Source organism: Hyaena hyaena, unplaced genomic scaffold (assembly GCF_003009895.1).
Source record: "Hyaena hyaena isolate Hyena2069 unplaced genomic scaffold, ASM300989v1 scaffold_594, whole genome shotgun sequence".
Lineage (NCBI taxonomy): Eukaryota > Metazoa > Chordata > Mammalia > Carnivora > Hyaenidae > Hyaena > Hyaena hyaena.
Window position 1 is genome coordinate 817561 of NW_024081227.1, and position 26277 is coordinate 843837.

A 26277-nucleotide genomic window follows, 5' to 3' on the forward strand; every position below is an offset into this window, starting at 1 on the left:
TTTCCTGGACCCTGTGTCTTTATTCTTAGATTACTTACTTGATAAGGTGGAACACTTCAGTAACTCTGGGGATGGGTGCTCAATTACTCTTGAGACTACCACATACCTGAAAGGTAATATGGCTTGGGTGTATAAAGTTTTAGGTAGAAAATAAAATTCAGGATTTTGAAGACCTTGCTCTATGTGATATGCAATTTTTATTTCTGATTTTTTTTGTTATTAGAGGCACTTTGGAATTGTAAAATTAATTCCTATTCTGCCCCTTTTAATGGGGTTTTAAGAGGAAGAAGAGAGAAATGAGTCAATCTGCATGTTTAATTTCTGGATGAGTACATTTTCATGAAATTAATGGATAGTTGCTAGACAAGGATTACTGGGGTTTCAATGTATAAAAATAGAGTTTTCTCGAAAGGAGTAAAATGGTGTATGATAGACCACTTTATTCCTTGATTCTTGATCTTGCTGGCTTAAAGGAATTTAAAGTGGTCTCTGCCTAATACGTTCTTAATATTTTGAGGCTCAAGCATTATTTTTGAAGCAATCAGCATCCATGATTCATGTCTGTGATAGCTAAATTTACTGAATTTCCTGGGAGTTGAATTTAGATACAGTAAAATAAAGTATTTGAAATAAAAATCAAGAAATACTTAAAAATGCCCCCAGATTAAACAATTCAGGTGAGAATACCTGTTTTCTCCTTAATGACTCTGACGTATGTTATCTTGCTTTGCTCTCACGTGCTTCTCCAGAAGTCTAATTAATCACAAACTATAAGACTGTTTCATCCCCTTCACTGGTTGAATTCAGACTTTGGGGTAAGGAATTGTTTAGGTTCCATTTTCCTCATCCCTGAAGTGGGATTGATTGGGTTGTAAGGTTACAGGAAAGAGAGAAACAGTACATATTCAAAATGAGGCTGTTCTATTTCCTCAAAGGTTTGATGGTTTAAGACTGATCAGGTAGCCAGAAGATTTTTAAACAGGCTGATAATATAACAGTAAACAAGCATTTTCATTTTTCAAGAAATTTGGCATAGATTTTTAATACATAATGTACTTCTGGGGAGACAGTTATTAGTTATATTGTCTTCCTCCTTGAACTGGTCCCCTGGTACTGATGAAGCTTAAGGAAACGGCATTCCTTTCCCCTAAAAGTAGACTGAGGTCCATACTAAATATAAACGTAAGGGAAGTTCCGTGAAGCAAACATTTTCTGATTGATGTACAAAATGTTTCAAGGGTCCATAATGTCCATCTAGATGTGTAATGGAAGGTAGGATTGGAAAGGACTGCATAGCCATTTACTGCCCAGCCCTTGGTGTCCTGAGGGGGTAGTTTGCCCCTGTGGCCTGCAAATGGGACTCTTGGGACGGCAGTCCTCACTGTAGCTTCTTTCATGTACACCAGAGGGCAGAAGCTCCTCGGCGCGTGTGCGAGGGAACCGCAGGAGACCAAGCCTGACGTTTCTGAGAAAGAGGATGCATAAAGACTCCCAGAATAAATAAAGCCTTTGAGTAGAAAGGGAAGCTGATGAGACAAAGTGCTTCCCTCGCCTGCAGTGGGTCTGTAGCCATACAGTCTCCCACTCACAATCTTTTTTTGTAGCTTCTGGAAGCACTAGGAGTTCTCCGACGCGCCACCATCCTAGTTAGTATCACAACCTTACTCTGTCCCTGTTTTGTTGCAGTCCCCTGGTTGGTCTGGAGTCCTGTCAGAAGGGCAGCCCCAGTCAGCTACTGGATATTTATATATGGGAGCATACCGCGGCAGAAGCGCTAGAAATGTGTCCGCTTACACAGTCACATCAGCCTATAAATAAGGACATTAACTTCAGTCCAATAAGCACCTCATCAGTCACCAGTTGAATCAAGGCATGGTGGCTTTTTCTTTTTAAAGCATAGTTTCAGTAATATATTCACTAAAAACCTTAAACATTGTGAAACAAGTATTTGGAATCTTATACTGCTTGGCTAAATTAACACTAAATATAGATCAACATCATGCTGGGGTTTACGGGCCTTGTGGGAGCACCCGTGCGCTGAGGGAAAGCAAAGACAGGACTACAGAATTCATAGAAAGTTTTACTCTAGTTGCTTCTGAGTAGTTTTTTTGTTTGTTTGTTTTTGTTTTTTTTTTTCTGGTAACCTAGCAGTCAAAGCTCACATTTTTGTAAGTAATTTGCATGCTATTACTCTACCGACCCTGAATTATGATACTTGAGGCTGGGATGTTTTTTTTGTTGCATGTGCTCTGTGCTTTAAACTTTTGATAGAAATGATTTCGACTTGATTTAAAAAATTAATTCCTGAATGTGAAGAGGCACTGACTCTGAAATGGAATTAACGAACAAATTACCATGACTCAATAAAGCTTCCTATTAGCTTTGAATTAAACCCTATTATAACAATTTGGATTCTGTGGCAAGCAATACCGGTGTGTTACTTCTGTGCTTTGATACCGATCACCCAGGGGAAAAAACAGAGCAAAGCAATTTTTCATAGACCACTATTTTGTCAGAATATTTGTAGCTAGTCAAAGAATTCTTAAATGCTAAAAAGAGCTGTGAGCATTGATCTAACTAAGCTGGAGGAAAATGAAATTACTTACATGTTGGAGTGCAAGATACTTAGAAAGGGCTCCGTTAAAAGGATACTGCTTTGGGCAATCTTCGTGAGCAAATTTGCACACCAGAGGGTTGAGCTACTGTGATGCAGAATTTAGTAACACTCTGGCTTCTCCAGCCCTGCTGGTTGGTCCCAGGTGCCCTTATATGGAGATGCCAGAGATAGTAACAACTGGGTGTCAACAACTGTGGGTCCTGGCTTCAGGGCCACGTGATCCTGTATCCATTTACGCATGGAGTCATTTATAGGCTCTTGGTGGTCATGAACCACAGACACCCAACCCCATTTTCTTTGCTAGTTTTTTATTTTTCATTTGCATGGTGTAGTTAATTTAAAAGTACACAAACATGGCATCTATTTATATTATGACTCTACCCTGAAGAAGAAGTTTGCTTTCAGGGCACAGCATAGCTTACTCTCAGTTGTTGTGTCAGTGATTTTGGATTTGTTGTTGTACTGAGTCACCTTTTCAGTCAGCAGCAAGGCTAATAATTTGGAGATTTAATTAGCTGCCATGCTCTTAGGTTAGTTTTTGTGGCTGTGATTTTCTAGTTGTTCCTCCACTTTGTAAATGTTGATTAAGCTTCAGTATGAGATTTGAGCAATAGCCATTCCATTCCTAAAGGGGAAGCTAAGGCTTAAGGACATTAAGTCAGAGATCCAAAAATGAACTGCGTGCCAGTCACCACGCCTAAAATAGAAGCCACGGCTGGAATGATGATCCTATGATGTGACATACAAACCATTATTACTCATCAAATATTAGTATTCAGGATAATAAAGTATAAGAGATGATTAAAAAAAAACAAAACATTTCTGGAAGAATAGACTCTCTGACCATGCATCAGTCATTACTTACGATTTTATCTGTGAAAGGATAATAGTTGATTGATCTCTAAGGCCCCTTTATTTAAGATGCTGCTGCTGCTTTTTAAAAAATGACCACTTCATGTCATTCCCTTAGGACTGTTCCATGAAGTATATTTGGAATTCAGTAATACCAGTATCTAAGGTGGGTCAGTAATATCTAAACTAAAATACTCAGAGAATTACATATTTTTGTTAGTTCAAATTTCAGCATAACTGAAACACCTTGTTAGTTTTTAGCTTTGATTGATATAAAGTTTAATTAGTCCACGACTTTAGCCCCCCCCCTTTTTTTTTTTTTTTTTTTAGGGCTTCAAGAGCATATTTTTTCCCAAATACTAGCAGGTTTTAGGTATGACTGGAACATTCCTGGTTTTTAGTATTTCAGAATGCAGTTTATACTGTTTAGCAAATGACTGATCCTTTTTAAGAGCTGTAGGTGTTTGCAACTTTTTTACCCTGAATTTGTGTTCCCCTAACTCTAACTCTATTTTTCTTCATTTTGTAACTGATATTAAAGGGAAAAAAATAGTGTTAACAGAAAGTAAGTAGTGTGTTGCTTCATATCAATGCAGGCACAAAGTTTATTGACTTTACCAGAGTCCAGATAGATATCACATGAGGATTTTTACCTTCAGTTTTGTTTCTGTCATTGTATTTATTAACTGTCTCAAATTCTTTTGAAAATGGTAAGCTTCAAACCATAAATAAAATATTTTAGTTGCTGCGACTTAAGTCATGGCTTATGCATTTGACACTGGGTAGTTGAGGAATAGGATTTGTGCCCACCTTAAGGAGTTCTCAGTCAATCAGGAAAGTCAAAGATGTAAGCAGTAAATGCTGTAAAATAGTATATGTGTTCTGATGGAAGAATGTACTGCATCCAGCAAAAGCACAAAGGAAAGGCAGGTGATTCTTAGAGAGATGAGGTTTGAACCGAATTTTGAAAGAGGGTTAGGGAGGAATGTGGGGAGGAAAGGGAAGACACGATGAACTCTGAAGCAAGAGACCTGCTTCTGGCCAGCTCTGTATCTAACTAAAGGTATGGTCTTGGGCATTCACCAGCTGAGCAACCGTTTCCTCCTTTGTGAGAAGGAGGGGGACCAGACTAGAGCGAGTCTACAGTCCCTTTCACATCAAAAAGTCCTTATATCACCATTAGACTCATTTTATGAAAAGGGATTACCGTGAAAGAGACAGCTTTGATACTAATTTGAATTTGTCATCCTAGAGCCCTTTACTCCATGTAATTAAAAGGGCACACATTCTCTGTTGTGCTAGAGAGACATAATAAAACAGACTTTATACATCCATTTGGGCTTTTCAGATTTGCTTAAAGTTGTCTGTCACTAGAAAATATTACCTTAAATGTAAACCTCAGTTTTAAAATTCTTTACCCTGGAAGTGGCCTTAATCTGAGGAAACTCAGGGCGAAGAGACCTCAGATGTCCCAGAGTCTAGCCTCCAACCCACTGCATGTTCCTCTTTGTAGCACCTTAGCCCGTGAAAATTTTATCTTGAGGACTCTCTGCCAGCATCTCATGGCTAAAGGATACATTTAAGGTGGAGACTCATACACCATATTGAGCGAGAATATAAAAATTGCAGTTTTGTTTTAAAGCCTCATGCAATTAGGACGGTTGGCGGTAATATTCTCTTCCCTCTCACAATCTTTACTTGGGCCACAGGCTGACTAGCTTAGTTTTATCTTTCAATATGGTTATACATAGTTTTCTTGTCCAAAGGATTTGAGGCATCTCACCAGAATATAAACAATGTGATAAAAGAAAACTATTGAAAAAAAAAAAGAAAACTATTTTATTTTTTAAATTTTTATCCATTTTCTGAGAGAGAGGAAGAGAGAGAAACAGAGAGCAAGTGGGGGATGGGCAAGGAGGGAGACACAGAATCTGAACCAGACTCCAGGCTCTGAGCTGTCAGCACGGAGCCTGACTTGGGGCTGGAACCCATGAACTGCCAGATCATGACCTGAGCCGAAGTCAGATGTTTAACTGATTGAGATGCCCAGGCAACGTAAATTTTGTAATTTATTTTAAAATAATTTTCTTGGGGCTCCTGGGTGACTCAGTCAATTAAGCGACTGGGACTTCAGCTGGGATCATGATTTCATGGTTTATGATTTCACTGTTTGAGCCCCGAATTGGGCTCCACCCTGTCAGCGCAGAGCTTTCTTAGGATTCTCTCTCTCCCTTCTCTGCCCCTCCCCAACTCATGCTCATGTGCTGTCTCTCTCTCTCAAAATAAATACACAAAAACTTAAAAAAAATTAATGAAATAAAATAAATGACAGAATTAGAAAGCAGGCTCAGGGAAAATAGCGAGAATTGAGAAACCTGAGGAGGAGGAACGAGGGTATTCAGATAAGCAGGATATAAAGGGTTCAGATTGGGTGGCACGCTTGAGTCTGAGCTTCCTGGCAAGCCAAGCGAAAAGAATAGGTACAAAGTTGTCCCCAAAAAGAAATGTTTTCTTCTGGACAAGCACAGCTTTTTTAGATCTTCAGCTGGAAGTGATGCATGTGGGTGGTTCCTGACGTGCCTGTCCAGCTTCCTGTGGCCTCTGCTGCTCATGCAGTGGGGCTCCCAGGACTGGCCTTCTGTTTCATGTCAGTGTTTTTCTTCCAGGAACAATGAATCATTCCCAGGACACCAGCTCTCGAGGCACGCCTGAGGACCGAAAGCTTTATATTGTGGATTCCATAAATGACTTAAACAGACTGACCCTCTGTCCTGCTGGCTCACAGCACCTGCTGCGTACGTGTGCCTCCCAGGCTTGCTGGCCCCTCCTGCTTCTAGGCCCCCTAAAAATAGTAGAGGCTAATCTGGACCTGTGGGTGTGGTGGGTGGCGAGGTGGGCATTAGAAACAGCTCAGCGCTGGAAATGCTTTTTATCATTAGGCAATTTTTGTGTTGGTTCTCTTACTATTTGACAGGCTTATGGGCTTTCCTGGGTTGTCCCAAGCAAGGTTTAGAACCTGTCTTCAAGTGTTCTGAGAAGTTTCTGTAGAGTGTCTCTCCCTGGAAAGGGCAGGGAGGCTGTAGAGCTGGTTCTCCAAGAGGCCTGCTTGTCCCTCTTGGCTGTTGGGCCTTCCAGCGACATGGCCAGGTCATGGCCGTGCCCACTTCCCCGGAGAGGCTATACTTTGTAGTGGGTTGCTGAGAAAATATTCCATGCATTCATCCAGATTTCAACAAGTCGTTTAAGTTTTGTTGGGCAAAGAAGTCAACTTCATTTTCTAGTTACAAAGTACAAATGGCCCCAATTAAAGGGTTAAAAACGGAGGAGAAAAGCAAAACAAAAATTTATTAAATACAGAGGTGTACTTTGTTCCCTAGATATTGTAAATGAGTTCTCTCAGATCATTCCGAGCCCCATTTGTCCCGCTTAAAAGCTGACTTTCAAACACAGGCATTAATTTTCTACTGGCTGTTTGTTCCATTCCTATTCTTTTTTTTTTTTTTTAATGTTTTATTTATTTCTAGGAGAGAGAGAGACAGCATGAGCAGGGGAGGGTCAGAGAGAGAGGGAGTCACAGACTGAAACAGGCTCCAGGCTCTGAGCTGGCAGTCAGCACAGAGCCCGACGCGGGGCCCGAACCCACGAACCACAAGATCATGACCTAAGCGAAAGTCGGACGCTTAACCGACTAAGCCACCCAGGCGCCCCTGTTCCATTCCTATTCTAAACTCTGATTGTCCCGAATTTATATCTATTATTCCCCTTCTAAATCCTTCCTAAGGTCTTGCTTTTTCCCTCATTTTAATGGGTTCAGATTTTCACCTGCTTCTGTTGCAGTCAAGTCTCTGTAGAAATAGGTATTTGGATACCAGCAAAGCCATTGCTTTGATTAGGAAGCAAAAGTTGTTGCAAGGTGATGCAGGATGTACTTACACAGCCGGGGCCTAAGCCACCCACCTAGCTATAATCAAGTAGCACAGTGTGTGGGCCTGATGCAAAGTAGGAGAGAACACAGAAAGGAAGTCCGTAATCTCCATCACCCCAAGTTCCTGTATTGCTTATTTAGTTTAATTTGGGTGTCCCTAGACAAACAGGCCTTACAAAATGATGGCCAAATGCAGATACTTCAGGCTTTAGCCTCTTTATAGGCATGGTTGCAGTCTCAGTGTAACCGCACAACATTTAAAAGAACGCTGTTTGCCAAGCAGCTTCACCCCAAGGACAGCTCTAAGAAACCCAAATACATTGGGGCCATTTTTCTATTCGAATGGATGTAGGCTTAGCTGATTACTCCTATGGTGAAAGGCATTTTTGGGAGATACCCCAGAGTGTTCAGCCTTCCACTCAGCATAGGTGTCTCAGCCAGCTGTGTTTTACTACTTGGTCACTTCTGGGGAAAGGGCAATATAGCCTCCTTCACTTTGAACCCTTAACACCCGTATCCTCCCCCACCCATCCACAGAAAACCCATGTCCTGCCTCTTCAGTGTTAACATCATCTTCAAAGAGCTTTCCAGGGAGAGTGCTTGTTGTTTTGAATACCAAGATTGAAGAAGGTAAAAAATTCACAAAGAACACCCAGTCCAAAGACATTCCCAAGATAGAAGTCACTTTCCAGAGTGATCATAGGGGAAAACGATATCCCTTAGTCAGGTTTCTAATAGTGGGGGACCGTTCAGTTCTGCTGGCAAGGTGGATCCTGAGCAGTTTTGGTCATCATTGCTTTTGTTTGTTTCATGTTAGCTCTCCAGGAGAAAATCCCAGACATTGGCACTAACTCTGGAAACAGAAGTCACAGTCTATTTTTTCTGGGGCTGATAATTGTGCTGATTGTCAGCCTGGCACTGGTGTCCTTCGTGATTTTTCTAATAGGTAAGCACTGCGGACGTGTTCTCACTTCTTAAATGCTCTTACTTTGTTTTTGGTTGTTTAACTTTGCTCCTGTGAGGAGTCCATGCTTTTTGGCAACGTCTGCTACACTGAAAGACAGCGAGTGCCTGAAGTGACCCTGGGGTTCTGAGGACGTAAGCCCACAGTGCTACAGTGTTCACAAGGACATTAAATATATATATAACTTACTTTTCTTTTTTTTAAAGTTTATTTATTTGAGAGAGAGAGCGTGCAAGTGCAGCACATTAGTGGGGGAGGGGCAAAGAGAGAGGGAGAGACAGGGTCCCATGCTCATAGCGCAAAGCCTGACAAGAGATCACCACCTTGGCCAAAATCAAGGATTTTCAGTTTGATCACTGAATTGACTGAGCCACCCAGGCTCCCCTGTAACTCGACTTTCTTACTTGGAGTCCCTAGCTGTCAAAATGTTAGGCAGCTTATTCTTGTTGATTCTGTTTTCTTAATCCACTGTGTAATTGCTCCATTAATTCAGTCTGTAACAGAGTCACGTTCAGGTTTCACACTCCTTGCCAGGTTTTCTCACTTCCCAGAAATCCACTGGAAGCGCTGCGGGCTTGTGCTGGGTCCCAGAGGCGGTGTTAGGGAGGTGATGAAGCCACTTCTTTCCTGTTTGACACTCCCCGGGGCTGTACGACCTACCCTGCCTGCTCTTAGCCTGGGCCTGGTCTTGATCTCTGCCCTTGAGTGGTGGCCCAAGCTGTCCCACTCGGGGAGACGCCCCCCAGCCCTCAGGGCCACTCTCCGCCTCGGCAGGGGGCAGACTGCTGGCTCCACCAATACCTGTGGTCTCCTCCCCTCCAGCCCGCCAGTTCTCTTTCTCAGCTAACCCCTGCGGGCCGTCCTCCGGAGTTATTTCAGCGGCCTGGCCAACAGTGGGAGGAGCCCGAGAGGCGGGAGAGTCATCTTTGACGCCCTTTTCCCTGGATGCCCGGAATCATCATTGATTTCTTCTGCCCTTTTGTGCTTTGCAGACCTTGTAGCCTTCAAAAATCTTCAATGAGAAGTGGAGCCCATGTCTTTGGAATGCCTTTAATTTAAATTCATTCAGGATTAAAGGAGGTAGTGGTGTTGATGATGGGGCGAGACAGGTGGACAGGCTCTTTTACAGCCTCAGCTCCCTGCTCTTATGCAAACTCCATTCTCCTTCCATCTTTACATCTAGCCTGGGGTCTAGACGGGTGGGAAGGCGGGATATTTAACTGCTTTTCTCTGGCCCAGCCCATACCCTCTGGAAATTAGAAGCTGCAATGAGAACTATACTTACGATAACGGTGTCCTTGTATCTGTCAGTTGGATGTGGGTTGTTCCTGAATCTTCAGGGCCAGAAAAAGCCCATGGATTACTCTTCTGAAATGTTGTACCAACAAAAATTAATGCTCCAGTGTCATTCTGCCACACCTATCCGGGGTAAAGACTGACTTAAATTACTAGGAAATTTTAGGTATCCCTACAGGCAGGAGAGCCACCCAAAGGAACTTCTGGCTTCTGTGGGGTGATGGCTACTAATGCGAAAGGTAATGATGATAAGAAATGTTATATATTGGGCATTCATTGTCCCAGGCACTGTGCTAATAAGCACTTGATGTCTGTTTGCTCACAACCTCGTAACAGCTCTGTGTCATAGAATCTACTATTATTCTGGCTTTACTGATGCTGACACTGAGGCTTCGATTAATTAGTGTGCCTGAGGTCCACAACTAATAAGTGCCGAATCAGGGCCCAAAGATACTCCTTCCTGACTTCAAAGAGCATGCAGTTTATCACTGTCATTATACCCCTCTTGTATAGATATGATTTATTTTATATTTGCTGCTGGTGTTTTATGTTGAGAGCAAAGTCATATTAAGAAAGAAGATACGAATAAAGAAGAATGTCTTTATATTGGGCCATTGCTCTGTGCCAGATACATAAACTCATTATCTTAAATCTTTATCTCTTAAGATAGTATTTCTATTTTACTGATGAGAGACTAAGACCTAGAAAGTTTACCTCTCCATGTGTACCCCACAAATCAGAGGCACAACCAGGATTCAAACCCTGACCTGTCTGGTTCTAAATCTCCCCTGTCCTCCATTGCCTATGTTGAGGAAATAAAACAAGGACTTCCTGTAGTTTTCAGACAAACCTCAGAGTGGAGTTGGCATAGGCATCTGAAAATGAACTTGGCCTGTGCTCATCTTTAACAAGGAAATCCTTTTGCTTTCAGTAGGATTTAGTGCAAATTTGTAGTCTTCTCACTGAAGTGCAAGAACCTGTATTCTTTATAACTGGCATTTTTACATAAGAGAGTCAAGACTTATTTTACACTGATTATATTCTTTTTAAACCTTTGGACCTTATGTTTTTGTCATAATCTCTGTCCTAAAAAGGAATAATGGACAACAAGAGTGGATTACTATGGATTCCTCTAGTAGCAGTTTCTAGTGGCCAAGGAGTGTATTCAGAGAATACTTCATGCCTGGGATGTTATTGTTTCCTGAGGAAAAACAGAATTCTATGGTCAAGTGAATTTGAGACTTGCTAAGTTAGATAATGCTCAAAGTGGTTTTTTGTTGTTGTTGTTTTTACTTCTTGTGAGTTTCCAAGAGGCAGGTTAGTATAAAAATGTTTCTCTATCTTTTTTTTGCAATGGAACTCTTTTTCTCTTTTTTAGAATTTAATTTGGAAAATCAGTGTATCGTGGAACACACTCAAGCCAGCACGGCGGCTGCTTCCTTCTCTGTTTGACTAATGTTCTAGGATGTTCCCAAGAGGGGGAAAGATATTATGTGTTATGAATTTACTTCAGTTTCACATTTTTCCCCAGAAGCAAGTGGTGTTTCTGCCTGCCTCTGCAGCTAATCTCAGTTAAGGTCCTTCCTTCATGTCTTAGGGCATCATTCATCCAGCCTAGTTTTGCAGACATGGGGAAGCAGCAGCTTCTGGGCAACAATTTGTCCCAAGCCTTGAAGGGGAAGCTCTAATATCTAGTTAACTTTCCCACATTAGTTTATCCACCAAGCCTCATGGCATGCATACCAGCAATATTAGTTCCTGAAAGACACATTGGAAGGGGGGGGGAGACACTTGCTTAAAATGGAAATAATAAGAAGCTCAAATAATAAGTATGGATTTTGGGCTGCATTTCCTGGAAATTTTAACTGATGAGCAGAGCTCCATAGCTTACTTGACTGCCAAGAGTTCTGTTTATTTTGAAAATATTGTCTCTGTTCTTAGGATGGTCTGAGGGGAATTATTACATTTTCATTTATGGGCTGGTAATTCAGAACCAGCAGAGCTATGTCAAAATAGGCTGAAGCCCAGAAAACCTCATTTCCCAACGATGAGCCAAAAACCTTTGGAGAAGAGTGCTTTAAAATAGACAATGTAACTAACAGTCACTTCTCCCATATGCTTCTAATGAGATCCGATGGTGGTTTCCTCGGGTTGCTCAGTGATGTTTCTCAGCCAAAATCTGTGCGGAGCTGCCAAAGGTTAGTCTAGGCTGGGCCCAATACATTGTAAAAGTGATGCGCTTTGGTAGACAACTTTAGTCTTCCGCAGTTTCTCTCCTGGGCTTTGGGGCTGCATGGGATATTGGAGCAGGGGACTTGCCAGGGGGCCTTTCAGCACTCAGCTAAGCACCACCACAAGGCACTAACGAGTCCCAACAGAACGCACTGGATATCAACGTAACATAGCCTGTTTTTTGTTTTGAAGTTCAAACTGGAAACAAGATGGATGATGTGTCCAGAAGACTAACAGCTGAGGGAAAGGACATAGACGATCTGAAGAAAATCAACAGCATGATTGTAAAGCGACTCAGTCAACTGGATGAGGAATAGAACTAAAGAAATGAACATTTTAAAGCAGCCTCCAGCACCCGAGCTTAGAGCTTTATGGTTTATGAAATGGGCATGCGCATTTCTGCAGGCAACAGACTATCTGGTTAGTGATCCCAACCCTGGGGCCAAGTTTCTGCCGTAGGGTTGGGAGCAACTGCAAGGCAAAGGGGTATGGGGATAGCAGCCAGAAAAGGGCTCATTGTATGTTGTGTCCTTCTGCTTTATTGAGGTTAAGGGTGGCTGTTATGGAGGAGAACCAAAAGTAAGCAAGGGAATTTGACTCTGTACATACAACTTCTCTTACAAAAGGAACTTTCACAACCAGAATGAGTTCACTGTGCCAATGAGGTTCATGGCACCTCGTGCATCTTTATGAATTCCTGGGACAGCCTAATGAATTCACTGAATTATTTGTATTCAAGGAAACCAGGTGTTAACTCTTTTCAATAAAAGAAACTTTGCTCAGGTGATTAAACTTTTGACTCTTTTTTCTCCAGAGACAGGGGATGGGTGGACTTCAGAGCTGGTTGCCTTCTGGTATTTGCTAGTAGTAGTTATATGTGTAATGGTAGGGTGGGGGTCAAAAGAGAGAGACTAATTTATTCAACTAATGTTTATAGAGCTCTTATTGTGTGCAAACCATCTACTTTAGAAGAATTTATATTCGATTTGGGAACAAAGGGAATGTATAGTTATACATAATTATATAAGCTTTGTTGGCTTCCTTTCTCACAAAAAAATCCTCCAATATTCTGCTGATTAATTTTGATGAAATCCGACAGGTTTGTGGTCTTTTCTAAGCTACAGTAAGAAATTGTATATTTGGAATATTTGGAACCTGCCCTATTTTAGCACAAAAGGTAAGGTACATAGCTTATTATCTAAGATACAGTGTGATATAAGTGAGCTTAAAAAATTAAATGAATCTTGGGGTGCCTGGGCGGCTCAGTCAGTTAAGCATCTGACTCTTGATTTTGGCTCAGGTCATGATCCCAGGGTCTTGAGATCAAGACCTACTTTGGGCTCTTCATTGAGTGTGGAGTCTGGGATTCTCTTGCTCCCTGTCCCCCACTTGCTATCTCTCTCTCTAATAATAAAATAATAAATAGTAATAAATATTGACTACAAAAACCACATATGAGTTTTAGAAAGTCTTTTATTTAATACAAATATTTAAATTTATTGACGAATGTATTGTGATTCTGTCATTTCGGTCGGTCAAAGACCTGTCAGTTTACCTCAAATTAAAAACACACATACATACATACATATTACAACACTAAATAGCTAATGAAGTAAACACAAGACATTTTACTTACCCATTTTTGCATTCAAAAACGTTTCTCCTGAATACTCATGTTCTTAAATTGACAAATATTATATAGGCTATTTTAATAACCTAAAACTTGTGTTTACTGGAAAATCCTCATTGAATTCTTGATGGGTTGTGGCAAAATAATTTATCAGGATTTGTTGGAACATGGTTTCAGAAACCACAGAACTGAAGCAACAACTTTTTTAAAATTTACCCATTTTTGGTAGCCTGGGTGGCTCAGTTGGTTAAGCATTCAACTCTAAATTTCAGCTCAGGTCATGATCCCACAGTCATGAGGTTGAGCCCTTCCTGGGGCTCTGTGCTGAGAGCACAGAACTTGCTTGGAATTATGTCTCTCTCTTCCCCTCTCTCTGACCCTACCTGCTCACACTTGTGCACACACACTCTCAAATAAATAAGCTACACACACACACACACACTTCTTTCCTGGAATCTGTTTGCACTTGTTATGGGTTTTTTCTTTCAATTTACAGCAGGTGTATATTGTGCTCAGTAACAAATGATCTTCATTACAATACATTTATATTTTTCACAGCATGAAGTAGGGTCTTATAAATCATTTCACCCATCTCTGTGGCTCTGTCCTTTGGGATCTGCACTGTCCTGTCTGTATAGCATAGATGGACAGAGCCGTGGTCACTCACAGCCTGGAAAACTCCAGTCACCGTAGTTCCTGATATTTGGACTCACAGATTAACACCTTCCATTGACCCTGTTTTAAAACGTTGGCTGGCTACATGTCTACATTTTTTTTCCTTCAGCACAGGGATTTTAATTTGCTATAAAGGTTGTTATTGGAACAACTAGCATAATCTGAATAAGGTTTGTAGATTAGGTAATAGTATTATGTCAATGTTCATTTCCTGATTTTAATCATTATATGATTATATAAGATACTGGCCTTGTTTTCAGGAAACATACATGGAAGCATTTAAGGACAAAAGGAAATCATGTCTTCAAACCCAAAAACGTTCAGAAAGAAGGTGTGTATATGTGTGTATGTATAAAACAACTATGGTACATGTTAACATTTGGAGAATTTTTTTTAATGGGAGCTATCCATTTATTCTTTCTGTTTAAACAGCTTTCTTGAACTATCATTGACATATAAAAATTATATCTATTTAAGGTATACAACTTGATGTTTTGATATATGTATGTATGGTTCAGTGAGCACCACAATTAAGCTAGTTAACACATGCATCACCTATATAGTTACCACCTGTGTTTTGGGGGCAGGTTTGGGGAGGGTGAGAATATTTAAAATTTATCCTCTTAAGAAATTTCAGGTGTACAATACAGTTTTGTTAACTGTCACATCATGCTGGACATAAGGTCTTGAGAATATTCATCTTGCATTACTGAAACTTGACACCCTTTGCCTACATAGCAGTCAAATATGGCAACTGAGACATGGGCTGTTGAGCCCAACTTCCTAGTTCAAATCCTGCTGCCACTATTTGCCCTGAGTTTGGGAAAATTAACCTCTGATTCTTTATCAATGATATTGGATAATTATAAAATCTATTTCTTAGCAGCGTTGGGAGGCTTAAAAGAGATGGCAAAGGACTTAAAGCTATCAGAAACAAAGTAACTACTAGTTGTTATTGTAATTATTACTAATACTAAAAGTAGTTAAGCGTGGTATAGTGGAAATAACCCACTACATTTAAACCTCTACATTAAATCAGGGCACCTGGGTGGCTTAGTCGGTTAAGCGTCCGACTTTCGCTTAGGTCATGATCTCGTGGTTCGTGGGTTCGAGCCCCGCGCCGGGCTCTGTGCTGACTGCCAGCTCAGAGCCTGGAGCCTGTTTCAGTCTGTGACTCCCTCTCTCTCTGACCCTCCCCTGCTCACGCTGTCTCTCTCTCTCTCCTATAAATAAATAAAACATTAAAAAATTAAAAAAAAAACACCTCTACATTAAATCTTTGGGACTTAAAGCCAATATATTTTTTCTGCTGCACTGTTTAAGACCATAGCATCCTGATCTCATCTGGCCAAGCATGATAAGGTGAGAGCCTTTTAGCAAAAAAATTTACTGTGCTATAAAAGGTGATCAATAAACACAGGAGGGTTTATTGTTTACCAAATAAGCTAGTCTGAAGAACATAAGGATTCACAGGTGCCCACCCGAGATGAAGCCAGGAATCTTTCTGACTGTCTTGCACTAATAACTTGACCACAAGTTTCAGAGGAAGGAGGGAGGTGGTACACTAATGTGAGGCAAAGGAGAAGAAAAAGAAACAAAAGAGACAGCTAATCTGAAACCTGTCATGATAGGAAAAGACCATCTTGCATCATTCTCTGGACTCTGTGTTCACAAGAGGTTACGAGAGAGGTTTTTTCCTGACAGTGGGCTCTACTCTTATGGAAGGATTACACACATCTTCTGCCTCCAGCGCCGTTCACTTTATATTTCACCTTCCTATAGCCCCTCAAATTGTTCTGCCTTGACAACCACCTGCAGGTGAATCTGGCCCGGCCCTTCCCACCGCACTCTGCTGTTCACACTTGGAGGCCATTGGGGCGCGGAGCAGCCTGGAACCAGGCGGCCCCAGCTTCCCAGTGTGACGGAGCTGCAATTAAGTGGATACACGTTACTTATTTCTCCGGAAAAGACCAGTGTCATCTGTCCGAGATTCGGCCGGTGGACACCAATCTCCAAAGCAAGGCTTTTGGGTAAGGACAAAGCAAACCTGGAGGGTGAAGAAGAACACAAAACAATTGTTTTACCAACAACAACCTTTGAAAAGGGAAGAATATTGGTGTGCATGTCATGTAGAGGTGTCTTAAGGAAATACAGCACAAACCATTGTGTTCTACCCCACTTTTATTGCTTAGGAGGATAATTTCAGTGGAAACAGGACCTCTCTGAATTAGGGTGTATAAAATAGTTTTATTCCGGCTTAACATAATGACCCCATTTAAATTCAGCCGAGGATGAGCACAACAGAGATCATCAGAAAAGATTGGCAATCTATCCCTTTTGTGAATGAGTTTTTGCAAAAGAAGCTGTGAAAAAGAGAAAGGACCATAAGCTATCTTTTCACAGAGTCAGAAAGCATATTTTTTAAAACACAGGAAAAACGAAAATATTTTTATTGGAACCTGTGTGTCGTCCCCTTATTCTTACTTGGTGAAGATAAAAGCTTCTCAGTAAAAAAATTCTTATGGGGAAAACATTATGGAGATATTATTCTACTTTTTATGAAGGTGAAAGGATTTTGAAAGACGTGATGAGAAAGCAAGTCAGAGCAAACTGATTCCACAGAACAGGTGGGAATTGAGCGCATCTGCCATACCCGGTAGCGTGGGCTGTGCTGGGCTGCTCTGAGCCGATGTGCCAAGGACCCAGGAGAAGCCAACGAGTGGTCCCTTCTCCAAACTGGCTTCTCATCTATGTCATATGATATGTTAGGAACCTATTATTTTCCAACCTGGGGAAGTTATACGAATATTACCTTTGGTTGGGGATGGAGGGCGTTTCAATAAGCATGAAAATGTGATGAGGAACAACTGTTCAAATAAATCCACGTCAATTGCTTATAATAGCAATACTTCCAACACCTGATTATGATAGGCTGTCCTAATGTCTTACTCTGGCAGGCCTTGGTATTTAAGACTTAAAAGAAATTTTGTTCCTTGAACTGAAAGGGTTAACATCCCCTTATTTCTTGCTTTTAAATTATGAATTACCAGAGAAAACAGATGGAAGCATTTAATGTGTTGTGTTGCTAATGGCTTGGCTCTGTGCTGATTTCTTTATATTCTTTTTTTAATCACGAGAGGAGACTGATTTCTTAAAAATGGGTTAGAGGATTACTTCAGCCTGAAAAAAATTAAAAACAAATTTTTTTCTTGTTTTCTTTTTTTTTAATATTTTTATTTATTTCTAGGAGAGAGAGAGAGACAGTGTGAGCAGGGGAGGGTCAGAGAGAGAGGGAGACACAGACTCTGAAACAGGCTCCAGGCTCTGAGCTGGCAGTCAGCACAGAGCCCGACGCGGGGCTCGAACCCACGAACCACGAGATCATGACCTAAGCGAAAGTCGGACGCTTAACCGACTATGCCACCCAGGCGCCCCTCTTGTTTTCTGTTTGGTTCTACAGAACAAGTATATTGTAATCACTGGAAATGGTGGTGGTGGGGAATGTGCAAATAAGAGGAAGAAACCAGTACTGTATCGACCTGTTACCACAAACAGGAGATGGGAGTTCCAAGCATGTCCATTGAGGGATCACCTGGGAGGCTTTAAAAAGCCCCTGATTCCTGGACCCTACTCTCAGAGATTCTGATCTAGAAGGCAGGGAGTGGGACTGGAAGCTCACGTTTCTAAAATGTTGCTGTGCTGAGTCTTGCGCTCAGTCTGAATAGGTGGCTGTGCAGATCATGGATGTGGAGTAAACTTGGGTTTGGATTCTGGTATTGCATGTGAGTAACAGTGCAGCCTTGACCTCATTTCACTTCCTTAACTTCCCTGATTTTTAGGATGCTCGTCTGTAACATGGAGGAGTATTGCTTCTAGTGAGAACAGGAAACTTGATAAAAAGTTCTTCAGGCTCTGTCTTGTTTATAATTCGCTAATTGTACTTTAAAAAGGGGCACCACCTGATCATTTGTGGATTTTTTTTAATTTTATTTATTTTGGGGGAGACCCACAGATACACCATGAGTGAGAGAGGAAGAGGGAGACGGAGGGAGGGGGGGAGAAGGGGGAGGGAGAGGGAGAGAGAGATAGAGAGAGAATGAATGAGAATGAATCTCAACCAGGCTCCACTCTCGGTGTGGAGCCTGACTCAGGGCTTAATTTCACAATCATGAGATCATGACCTGAGCTGAAATCAAGAGTCAGATTCTTAACTGACTAAGCCATCCTGGGACAACATTTTTAATCTCCAGGGAACACTAATGGTCTTTTGTCAAAGGACCCACAAATGTCTTCAGAAGAACACTCCACTTTCTACTTTTCATTTCTCTCCTCTCCACCCCCCACCATGTTTGGACCTTCTCACCTGTACTTGGCTTAGGCTACAGATCAAGGGGCTGTTCCACTTTTCTGAAGAGCCCTTGAAGGCTTTCCTGATAGGGGATGTGAGTAAGAACTCAGGAACTCTGAAAGCTCAGAGACCTAAGGAGAAGCCACTTCTGCCCCAGGAGAGCAAAAGAGGATTATTCCTGTAGTAGCACCTTTGTAATAGCATGACTTACAGGCTTACTGGAAACGTGAGACTCAAAAACCTGAACAGGCTTGTAGACTGTCCAGTTTGTCTTTTCACATACATTGAAAAGCTGTGTTTTTTATCTTAATCTAAAGATACACATGATTCAGACTTTAGATATTTGCTCGAGATGGTGTTGCTGGGTGCGCTGCCTAAGAAAGTGCCCTGGATGTTCTCCTGAGAATGGCACTGCCCTTGCCCCACCCACACTCATTATGTCAGAGTCCACCTTGTCTTCATTTTGAATGAGAACCTCCTGTCTTCAGTGGCTTCAGCTGGAGACATTTTATAGGTCCTTTGACATAATATGGATATTCCATAGGGATTAAAAATAATGTTGAGGAATGGTCAGATGTCCCTCCTCCTTGATGTAACAGTTATAAGTGACATAGAAACAACTCTACATTGTGATGAGATTAAAAAAAAATAGAATCAATACCAAAATATTCAACAATCAACTGAAACCAGTGATAGTCATGGACAATGAAGGAGGTAAATGAAGAATTCAGTCCTCAGCACCTGAGGACCAAAACCAAGCAGTGGGGAATGAGGACTCTGCACAATGCATCTCTTCAAACTGCAAAGGCAGTAAAACTGGTCTTAAAGGTAGCTGAATCTTCTGTCTTTGCAAGAGTTAATTTGTGTTGCCCCTGAATTTCCCCCACCATCGAAAAGAAATCGAACTGGACCTCTAGGAAGTCACATAACTGGTTGGAGGGAAATCTGAGGAAGCTTCTTTCTTTCTTTCTTCCCTTCAAAGTTGGTCTTGCCAATAGAATACTAAGGATTTTTCTGTAGATATTTGCTTTCAGGCTAAGAATGTGGAGAGTAGGATGTGAAGGTGAATAAGGGCAGAAAAGGCAGCCATGGTGTGAAGCAGAGAGCTCACTTGCAAGGCGGCAGTGTTTGAAATCTTCCCAGATGGAGGAAGACATGGGCTATTCTATGTCTTCTTTGATAGATAAGAAGGCATGGACTGTGGGAAAGGAAGTCATGATCCTATTTTTTCTTTGTTTTTTGGCTTCCTCTGACTCTCATGTCCCTTCTTAAATTTCAAAACATGATGTATTATTTATGCATGAATCCTCAAAGACATGGATTGTAACAGGCTTGTTCCATCAGGAATATTCTTTCTGAATCTGGAGAGCTGCAGCCACAGAGCATTTATTGTCTGATGAACAAAAAGAGCAACAAAGAGGCCAAACAATGGAAAAACCAGTTAATACTTTAATTATGGCTCCTCAAATGCTAAAAATGCCTCATTTTCCATGCCCTAAAGTGGTTTTAAATACCACCACAGACTAAATTATAATTCTATTCCACATCCTTGCTCTCTCAAACTTCTTTAATATTGATGAGTTGGGGTCAATCTCTGAATCACTTAAAGGCTCAAAAATAGTTTGTTACAGGCTCAGGAAAAAACAAGGAAGGAAAAGACTTTAGGTAGCCTTTGAGGTACAATCTAGGACCTATTTTTAAACCTTCATTCAGTACAGATGATAGAAAACCCAGGTTCTTTCCATATTTCTTGTAGAAGTCACAAAGGAATCTTTCATAATTGTTTTGCCATCAACTTGATGCAATCTGTTCCTCCTCTGAACCTAGAACTTCATGTGAACCTCTCAGATTTTGCCGTGTCATTACGTACTTGTGTTATAGCCTTTGCGTGACTCTATCATCTGTGCTTCCTCAGGGGATAGCATGTTGCTCAGAAATGTGAATTTGTGTAATTGAATTAAGCTAGGAAGTCTTTCCAGTTTGCCTGCATTGCTTCTGATTTGCAATTAGAACAAAGTGGTGCTCACTAATAGGAGAGGAGGGACACCTGGTGGCAGTAGGTTATTTTTTTTTAGAGGAAGGAGGTCACTTTGAAAGGAGGAAAGAAGGCGAGAGCTAAAAATCCAATGTATGATACCCAAGGGAGAGTGAATGGTTGTATCAGACATCGGACCACTGTGGGTTTATGTCTGGGGGAAATGGGGGAAATGGCTGGAAGGCCACCTAGATGGTGGTGAAGAGTGTGTGGTTTAGAGATGAAGGACCTACCTTTGAATCTGCTTCTGCTGCTCACCAGCTGTGTGACCTTGGCTAAGTTATTTACCTTTTCTGAGCCTTAGTAATTTTACCTATAAAATGGGAATAATCCTACCTAATAAGGTTGCTGTAATAATTGAACAAAAGAATGCCTAATACTTGGTAAACATTTCATTCAGGAGGGTGGCTGTTGGGGTGCCTGGGTGGCTCAGTCAGTTAAGACTCTGACTTCAGCTCAGGTCATGATCTCATGGTTTGTGGGTTCGAGCCCCGCATCAGGCTCTGTGCTGAATGCTTGCTCAGAGCCTGGAGCCTGCTTCAGATTCTGTGTCTCCTTCTTCCTCTGCCCCTCCCAGCTCATGTTCTGTCTCACTCTAACTCTCAGAAATAAATGTATAAAATTTTTTTTAAAAAGGAGGGTGGCTGTTAATTTTCTTAGTCACAGCAAAAAGGTGAGAGCAGGGTTTGATGCCAAGGAGTTTTCTCCTGGCTCTGGTGAGAGGCTCATAGTTTTTTGAATTTTGGCAAATTCTCTGATACTACTTTTGGGAAGTTCTGCACAGGGTAACCTTATTTCAGGTCTTTTGGGAAGTATCTCTCTATGAAGCAGTAGGAATTTTTCAAGCTCCTTAAGTGTCTTTTCACCAGGCAGACATGCCACCCTCCTGGACCTTACCCCTAAGTGGGAAGATATGATTATCACACAATAGCAAAACAAAAAATAAGGCATAACTATTTGGGGGCATAACCCCAATTCTGTGACCCAGAGAATAAGAGCTGGAAAGGTTTGGCAGGCGAAGGAGGCATGTTCCCGAGCAGACAATAGGCTGACCACCTGTCCTAAGAAAGCCTTCTGTTCCCAGGAAACTGGGCTGCTTCTAACTTCAGAGAGAATACTGAAGCCATCAGGAGAGTTTCTCTGGATGTCTGTCTTGGCTCTCTACAGGCCTACCCACAACCTCACCCTGACTGTGGCTTTTCCTCAACATACAGATCAGTGTGCACTGAACTGCCTTCTATCCTTGATCTCAATCTCTTTTTCTAATCTTGGAGCTTGCGCGCGCGTGCGCGCTCTCTCTCGCTCTCTCGTCAGTATGTCTTTTTCCACTAGTTCCTTGTCTTCCAGTTGATACTCATTTAAGTCTCTCCTATCCTAATAAATCCTTCTCCAACTGTCTCCTCCAGCCACTGCCTTGTTTCTTACTCTCCTTCTTGTCTGGAGCTCTCAAAATGGTGGTCTAAACCCGTTGTCTCTTATAGCTGCACCTCCCCTCCATTCCTTACAGTCCACTGCAACTGGACGTTCACCTCTACCTACCTGTGGAAACTGTCCTTGCTGAGGTTTTATAACCGATGACCTCATTGCTAGATTCAATGCCCATTTCTCAAACTTTTTCTTAGTGGACTTTCTTGTTGGATTTGACATTGTTGATCATTCCTTTCATGAAACTGTTTACTGTCTCAGCCTCGGGGTCAACACTCCCCTGAGTTTCCTTCTATACTCCTGGGGTTTCCATTCTATTTCCACTCAGGGCCCCTCTTGCTCTGCCTCCCTCTTGAAAGTTGCCATTCCCTGGGGCTTTGCCCACTGTCCTTCTGTCTCTACATTCTATTTCTAGATTAGCTTATTTTATAGTTTCATATGCCATTTATATATAGATGATTTCCATATATGTTCAATCCAGATCTTTCTACTGTGCTTCAGATAAAGAACGAATTGCCTGTTCAGTCTCTGGACTTATATAAACTGAACACATTTAATATGAATGGACAATAACTACCATAAGGGTAGAAACTTTGCGCTATTCATCCTTAAACCCCCCGTGCCTGATGGTGTCTGGCACAGAGGGGGACTTTTTGCATATATGAATCAAAGTTTGTAGCTATTAGAATATATTTATGTACATGTGTTTTCCTACAACTTCTTACTGATACTATTTTGGGATAAGACATCTCTACTTCTCTTAGGCCTTGCAAGCCTGCTCTCCTTTCTGCGAATGTAGCTCTTTACTCACCAAAAACAGAAAGTGGATTCTGCAAGAAGAAATGTGATTTAATCTGGAAAGATTAGAGGTGACAGTTGACCAAAGAAAGACTTTATGAGCACATAGTGACCTCTGTGGAGGAATCCATTGTTTTCTGGCCTTTTATGAGACAGCTCGTGCCATCAAGGCACATTCTCATTAACCTTGTGCCTCTGGTTCTGGGGAAGGAAGACTGGGGAACCTCTCTTGTCAGGTATGACAGAAGGGAGGTCTTGCAGAGAAAAGACTTGAAAGGATGGTCCTTGTTCTTACTTTACTCTCTCTCACGCGTGATTTATCTGTAATTTTAGATGTGGAGGGAAAAGACATTTTGTGAGTAGTGATAAACATTTTTTATAGTCTTGAATTTATTGCAGCATCAGGTCTCTAATTTATGGGGCCCAGCACAAAATAAAATTTTAGGCCCTTTGTTTGTAAATTATTAAGAATTTCAAGGGGCGCCTGGGTGGCTCAGTCGGTTAAGCATTGGACTTCAGCTCAGGTCATGATCTCATGGGGTTCGTGGGTTCAGGCCCCGTGTCAGGCTCTGACAGCTCAGAGCCTGGAGCCTGTTTCAGATTCTGTGTCTCCTTCTCTCTCTGCCCCACCCCTGCTCACACTCTGTCTCACTTTGTGTCTCAAAAATGAGTAAATGTAAAAAAAGAAAAAAAAAGAATTTCAAGATGGTGTCAGGGGAGCATTAGACCGAGCACAGGGTCTTGTGTAACTACATGGTGTCAGGGGAGCATTAGACCGAGCACAGGGTCTTGTGAAACTGATTTGGAGACTGTAACTGTGCTGTAGACAAGAAAGTCTTCGCGTTCTTGCATTTTATTCAGTGTTCAGCTCAATTTCTGACTCATGAATTTTAGAAAAAGAGATACCCGACTAGCAGGTCCTCCCTCCTTCACAAAGCTGGGCTGTGGTCCCTGTAATTCATGCGTGTTTGTTTGTTTGCTCCACGCCCCAAGTATCTTTGCATTAGAGGTTTTTCTAGGTTTACTGCACTTGTCCTCTATTCTTGTCATACTCTCTTCCTGTTAGGATTTGTGCACTGTTTTTATGACTAAATTTCATCCATGCATCCTTCTTTGCTTTCACTGTCTTTAACCAGATTTTCCATCTTTAATTAATTTAGACTGTCCTAAAAAAATCTGCTCTCCTAGCATCACTTTTAGTTTTCCTTGGATTCTTCCCAATTTTCATTTGTTCCTCAGCAAATAAAGTGCTTAAAACGGAGTGTGGTGCTCAAGGAGCCATGGATGTGCAGGCAGCACTTGGCTGCCTTATCTTAGGAGACCTAGCTTATCTGTGGATGGTTCACCAACCCTCATCCATTGTTATGGTCCATTTACATCCATACTCTTTTCTCATAATTGGTTCCTCTCTTAAAATATATTTGGCATTTCCTCTTTTTAATCCTTCCCTACATCTGTTCATTATCAGCTTCTTAGGTAGAGTTTTACTTCCAAATTACTTTAGTTAGCACTCACCTTTAGTTGAATCTTGATTGATTTTGTATCTATTTCTTGACATTCCTTGGTTCCATTTCAAGTTATTGTTTGGTCTTAATGGTTGTGTTGAGGTAAGGAGGGCCACCTGTATTAGGTCAGATCAGAGATTTATGTGGTTTGGAATTCTGCCTCTGGCACTCAGAGATATTTTATGGGTAAATACGGTGATTCTCTATAGCTCCTCTGAATGATTACAAATTTAAAACACATTATAGATGTGATATTAAATAAATCCATTGTAGTTACTTATTTATATGTTCTATTTTCTTTTTTTACTTCCCAAATTCCTCTGCCAATCTATCACCTATATTAGAGATGGAAGATGTCCTCTGCCATTTGCTTTCTTTGTCCCTTCTTAGGAAGTGATGTATAGATGGGGGGATACTAATATTGGAAACCTCTACAGAGGCTGCCCTGAGTTTTTTTTCTCAAGATCAGGAGAAGAATGGTTACCTCCTGGCGAAGAGACTTAAAGAGACAGGAGACAAAAATAAAGTTTTGGGGGTGTTGCTGCTGTTGTTACGATCAAGCTCCATGAATTCTATTTGTTCAGTGTATCAGATACTATTGCTTAGGCCAAAAGAGAACTTTTTTGACAGACATTGGCTAATATGCTGAAATCTAAGGAAAACTCAAACAAGAGGCCTTAGACAGCAGAAGGAAGGATTTCTACTTTGGATCAAGAGAAAGTAGCTAGGACTGGATTTATCATCCCCTTGTCCCCCAAGATACATGCAATTGTGGTGTCAAGATAATGGGCATCAGGTACTGAAGGACTCTTATCCCTAGAGAGTAGAAACAAATGGGATAAGCCCTACCATTGTCCCAGTTTCCTGCCTTGAATTGTATTCCATATGTTTAAAAAGCTAAAGAAAAGGAAAGCATAAAAATGACTCAAAGCATCTAGAATGAAACCTATAAGGCATGAGAATGAAAAGTACACTGGATGTATTAACAGAGATTAGACATTGCAGAAGAAATTTTCAGTAAATTTGGTGGCAAGCCATAGAAATGAATTCAAATGAAACATGCAACAAAAAGAGAAACCAGCAGGGGCACCTGGGTGGCTCAGTTGGCTGAGTGTGGGACTTCATCTCAGTTCATGTTCTTGCGGTTTGTGGGTTTGAGCCCCGAGTCCGGCTTTGTGCTGATAGCTAGGAGCCTGGAGCCTGCTTCAGATTCTGTGTCATTCTCTCTGCCCCTTCCCCACTCACACTCTGTCTCTGCTCTCTGTCCCTTTCTCTCAGATATAAATAAATAAACATTAAATAAAAAGAAACAATCAGAAGTACACAGAACATCAGTGAGCTATATGACAAATCCAAGAAGTCTAAGATTTGGTTGACTGTAGTCCCCAAAGGAGAGAAGAAAAATATTTGAATAAATACAGGCCCCCAGTTTTCCCAATGTGATAGTAACTAAAAATCTTCAGGTCCAAGGAGCTCACTGAAACCACAGCACAAGAAACACGAAGAAAGCATATTGTAATCAAGTTGCTCAAAATCGGTAATAAAGAGAAAATATTAACAGCAGCCAGAGAAAAGGACATGTTAAATACAGAGGGACAAAGATGATAAGGAAGGCAGATTTCATGGGAAACAAATAAAGTGAGAAGTGAGAAGACAGTGAAACAATACCTCTGAAGTGCCAAAGTTAAAACAACAGCTCTCAACCCAGAGTTCTGTACCTGAAGAAATCCTGCAGAAATAACTTTTAAAACAAGAGAGAAATACACTTTTTTTCAGACATACAAAAGTTGAAAGAATTCACCACTAACACATCCACATACCACATGAAGCATTAAAGTTCTTTTCCAGAAGGAAGTGAGAGGACCTAGGAAAGAGGAAGAACAGACGGAAAGTTTTCCTGGTCTGGTTCTCTTGTCTCTGCTTCATTCTTCTTTCTCTGCAGATCGATCTTTTACTGTGCAAAAACTCATGATAG

General features: G+C 41.3%; 1 protein-coding gene across 1 annotated transcript; it reads left to right on the forward strand.

Moving 5' to 3' along the window:
* Positions 1 to 3062: 3062 nt before the first annotated feature.
* Positions 3063 to 12300, forward strand: LSMEM1 (leucine rich single-pass membrane protein 1). The gene is made up of 4 exons (XM_039256917.1): positions 3063 to 3635; positions 6136 to 6264; positions 8212 to 8340; positions 12079 to 12300. The coding sequence occupies exons 2-4, from the start codon at positions 6141 to 6143 to the stop codon at positions 12201 to 12203; spliced, it is 378 nt and encodes a 125-aa protein (XP_039112848.1). The 5' UTR covers positions 3063 to 3635; positions 6136 to 6140; the 3' UTR covers positions 12204 to 12300.
* Positions 12301 to 26277: the final 13977 nt, after the last annotated feature.

What these genes read in the sequence shown, in the direction of transcription:
- LSMEM1 (XM_039256917.1), top strand. Translation starts at nt 6,141, where the DNA reads ATGAATCATTCCCAGGACACCAGCTCTCGAGGCACGCCTGAGGACCGA. An exon ending in TGGCTCACAGCACCTGCTGC is followed by an intron (nt 6,265 to 8,211) that starts GTACGTGTGCCT and finishes GTTTCATGTTAG; the next exon opens with CTCTCCAGGAGAAAATCCCA. An exon ending in CTTCGTGATTTTTCTAATAG is followed by an intron (nt 8,341 to 12,078) that starts GTAAGCACTGCG and finishes TTTGTTTTGAAG; the next exon opens with TTCAAACTGGAAACAAGATG.